This window comes from Triticum dicoccoides, chromosome 4B (genome assembly GCF_002162155.2).
Source record: "Triticum dicoccoides isolate Atlit2015 ecotype Zavitan chromosome 4B, WEW_v2.0, whole genome shotgun sequence".
NCBI classification, from domain to species: Eukaryota; Viridiplantae; Streptophyta; class Magnoliopsida; order Poales; family Poaceae; genus Triticum; species Triticum dicoccoides.
Window position 1 is genome coordinate 180755173 of NC_041387.1, and position 3531 is coordinate 180758703.

The 3531-nt window shown below is 61.6% G+C and overlaps 1 protein-coding gene across 1 annotated transcript; it reads left to right on the forward strand.

Moving 5' to 3' along the window:
* The first annotated feature begins 574 nt into the window (after positions 1–574).
* On the forward strand, positions 575–3411 carry LOC119295671 (probable leucine-rich repeat receptor-like protein kinase IMK3). The gene is made up of 2 exons (XM_037574113.1): positions 575–2493; positions 2574–3411. Exons 1-2 carry the CDS (start codon positions 750–752, stop codon positions 3188–3190), a joined length of 2361 nt encoding a protein of 786 aa, XP_037430010.1. The 5' UTR covers positions 575–749; the 3' UTR covers positions 3191–3411.
* The last annotated feature ends 120 nt before the right edge of the window (positions 3412–3531 follow it).

Below are 3531 nucleotides of genomic sequence, written 5' to 3' on the forward strand. Positions count from 1 at the left end.
GTCGTTTGTAGATTACACTTTGCATGGGGGGAGGGGGGTGATGATGATGATGGATGTGGATGATGACTGATATCATGCATCTACACACACCCCTCGTCAAAACGAAAGTGCATCTACATACGTGCAGTAGAGTTGTATGATCACAAAATAAAAAGTGTAGAGTTGCAGATGTCCATCATTCTTAGGTACGAAATCCACGATGCAAAGGCTGCGATGCGATGTGAGTGAGATCCACGCTCGCCTAGAGCTTTTGAGTGAGCCCACTCGACTCAACAGCTCGCCGGGTGGCGTTCCATTGCGATGCACATGGTCACTCAGAAGCAAACAGAGGTGCGTGCGACTTGTGTCGTTTGTGGGTCCGAGTGACCAAACAACTGGAGGCTGGAGCCTGTCTCTGCCTCTGTGGCCGAGGCAGACTCACACGGGATTCCCGCGAGCACGCCTGACCGAGTCCAACCGGTCCCACGCCGCAGAGACCCGTTGCTCGCCTCGAGAGTCGAGATCGAAACCAACAGAACTAGCCGTTGCGACTCGCGAGGACGAGACTCGTGCCTCCCCTCTCTGCTCTGTCTTACTAGCCGTTGCCTCCCGTACTCCAATGCCCTTTCCTTCACAATCCACACTCTCGCTCGCCACTCCCTCCTCGCTCGCCACTCGCAGCTTCTCCTTCCTCCTCCTCGAATCCATTCCATCCACACCTAGGCTCCTCCTGATTCAGTATATTCTGGTGAGCAATTCGGCCGACAGACATGCCGCCGCCGCCGCCGCTGGCCCGGGCTGCTCGGCGCGGGCTACTCCTCCTCCTCGTCCTGCATTGCTGCTGGGGCACCCTCCTATCGGCGGCCAGCGCCGCCCACGTCCACGCGGCGGGCGACGGCGTCATCATCAGCCAGGCCGACTACCAGGGCCTGCAGGCCATCAAGCACGACCTCGCCGACCCCTACGGCTTCCTCCGCTCCTGGAACGACACCGGCATCGGCGCCTGCTCCGGCCACTGGACCGGCATCAAGTGCGTCAACGGCAGCGTCGTCGCCATCACGCTCCCCTGGCGCGGCCTCGGCGGCCGCCTCTCCGACCGCATCGGCCAGCTCACGGGGCTCCGCCGCCTCAGCATCCACGACAACGCCATCGCCGGCGCCATCCCCGCCGCCCTCGGCTTCCTCCCCGACCTCCGCGGCCTCTACCTGTTCAACAACCGCTTCTCCGGCGCCGTCCCGCCGGAGATCGGCCGCTGCGTCGCGCTGCAGTCCCTGGACGCCAGCAACAACCGCCTCACCGGCGTCCTCCCGGCATCGCTCGCCAACTCCACCAAGCTCATCCGCCTCAACCTCAGCCGCAACTCCATCTCCGGCGAGATCCCGGCCGAGGTCGCGGCCTCACAGTCCCTCCTCTTCCTCGACCTGTCCTACAACAAGCTCTCCGGCCGCATCCCGGATGCCTTCGCGGGCGGCTCCAAGGCGCCGTCGTCGGCCTCCTCCGACGAGCGGAAATTAGAAGCCATCACCGGGACCTACCAGCTCGTCTTTCTCAGCCTCGCGCACAACACGCTCGACGGGCCAGTGCCGGAGTCGCTCGCGGGGCTCACCAAGCTGCAGGACCTCAACCTCTCCGGCAACAGCCTCAACGGCTCCATTCCCGACAACCTCGGCTCGCTTCACGACCTCAAGGCGCTCGACCTCTCCGGAAACGCGCTCGCTGGAGAGATCCCGGAGAGCCTGGCCAACCTCACCACCACCCTCCAGTCCTTCAACGTCTCCTACAACAACCTCTCCGGCGCCGTGCCGGCCTCGCTCCTACAGAAGTTTGGGCCCCCATCCTTCGCAGGAAACATCCTGCTCTGCGGCTACTCTGCTTCTTCGGCGCCCTGCCCGGTATCGCCGTCCCCCGCGCCGGCATCACCAGGACAAGAGCCCACCGGACCCCGCGGCGGCCGTACAAAGAAGGAGCTCATACTGATCATAGGGGGGATCGTGCTCGGCATCCTCATCTTGCTGTCCCTCTGCTGTCTTCTGCTCTGTTGTTTAATAAGGAAGAAGAGGTCGAGCGGCAGCACTGGAGCACGGAGCGGGAAGCAGACGTCGAGCAAGGAAGCCGGTGCCGGTGCCGCCGCAGCGGCGGCCGGCAGAGGCGAGAAGCCGGGAACGTCGGAGGCAGAATCCGGCGGCGACGTGGGCGGCAAGCTGGTGCATTTCGACGGGCCGCTGGCGTTCACCGCCGACGATCTGCTGTGCGCGACGGCGGAGATTATGGGGAAGAGCACGTACGGGACGGTGTACAAGGCGACGCTGGAGGACGGCAGCCTGGTAGCCGTGAAGCGGCTGAGGGAGAAGATCACCAAGGGCCACAAGGAGTTCGAGGCCGAGGCGGCGGCGCTCGGCAAGATCCGGCATCCCAACCTGCTGCCTCTCAGGGCATACTACCTCGGCCCCAAGGGGGAGAAGCTTCTCGTCTTCGACTACATGCCCAATGGCAGCCTCTCCGCCTTCTTGCACGGTAAGATGAGATCCTTCATCCTTTGAGCTGAATTCAACTCTGCAATCGTGGGCTCTGACATTGGTTTGATTCGACTGTAGCTCGCGCGCCGAACACGCCGGTGGAGTGGGCTACGCGGATGACGATCGCCAAGGGCACGGCACGCGGCCTGGCCTACCTCCACGACGACGCGACCATCGTCCACGGCAACCTCACCGCCAGCAATGTCCTTCTCGACGACGGGTCCAGCCCCAAGATCGCCGACATCGGGCTGTCCCGCCTCATGACGGCCGCCGCCAACTCCAATGTACTCGCCGCCGCGGGCGCCCTGGGCTACCGCGCGCCGGAGCTGTCCAAGCTCAAGAAGGCGAACGCCAAGACCGACATCTACAGCCTCGGCGTCATCATCCTCGAGCTCCTCACCGGCAGGTCGCCCGCCGACACGACCAACGGCATGGACCTGCCGCAGTGGGTGAGCTCCATTGTGAAGGAAGAATGGACGAGCGAGGTGTTCGACGTCGAGCTGATGCGGGACGCGACCACCGGGCCGGACGGGGACGAGCTCATGGACACGCTCAAGCTAGCGCTGCAGTGCGTCGACCCGTCGCCGTCGGCCCGGCCCGAGGCACGGGAGGTGCTGCGGCAGCTCGAGCAGATCCGGCCTGGACAGGAGGGACTCGGCGACGAAGCTCACGTGGCTTCTGCGAGCAATGAGTAGGCAGAGCAGAGCAACCGGAGAAAACCAGGAGAAGAAAGAAAATGATGCAACTTTTAGCTTAGCTTATTAGCCCAGAGAGAGACATTTAAGAAATTCTTTGATTTAATTGCAAAACTAGTAGTATCAATCAGTGTTTGATTTGTATAGCAGGTAAGTCTTATTTGCAACTCGAAAACTTGTAGGGTTCATTCCTTTTGGAGGAAATCGAAAATCAAAACGTAGGAATTAGGAGGGAAAAGAATTATATGAGATCAGGTCTCACGGGTTAGTAGGTGAGACACATCCTAATGGATGACACGTGGCATTCACAAATCACAAAGCATCTACCCCACCCTCACCTA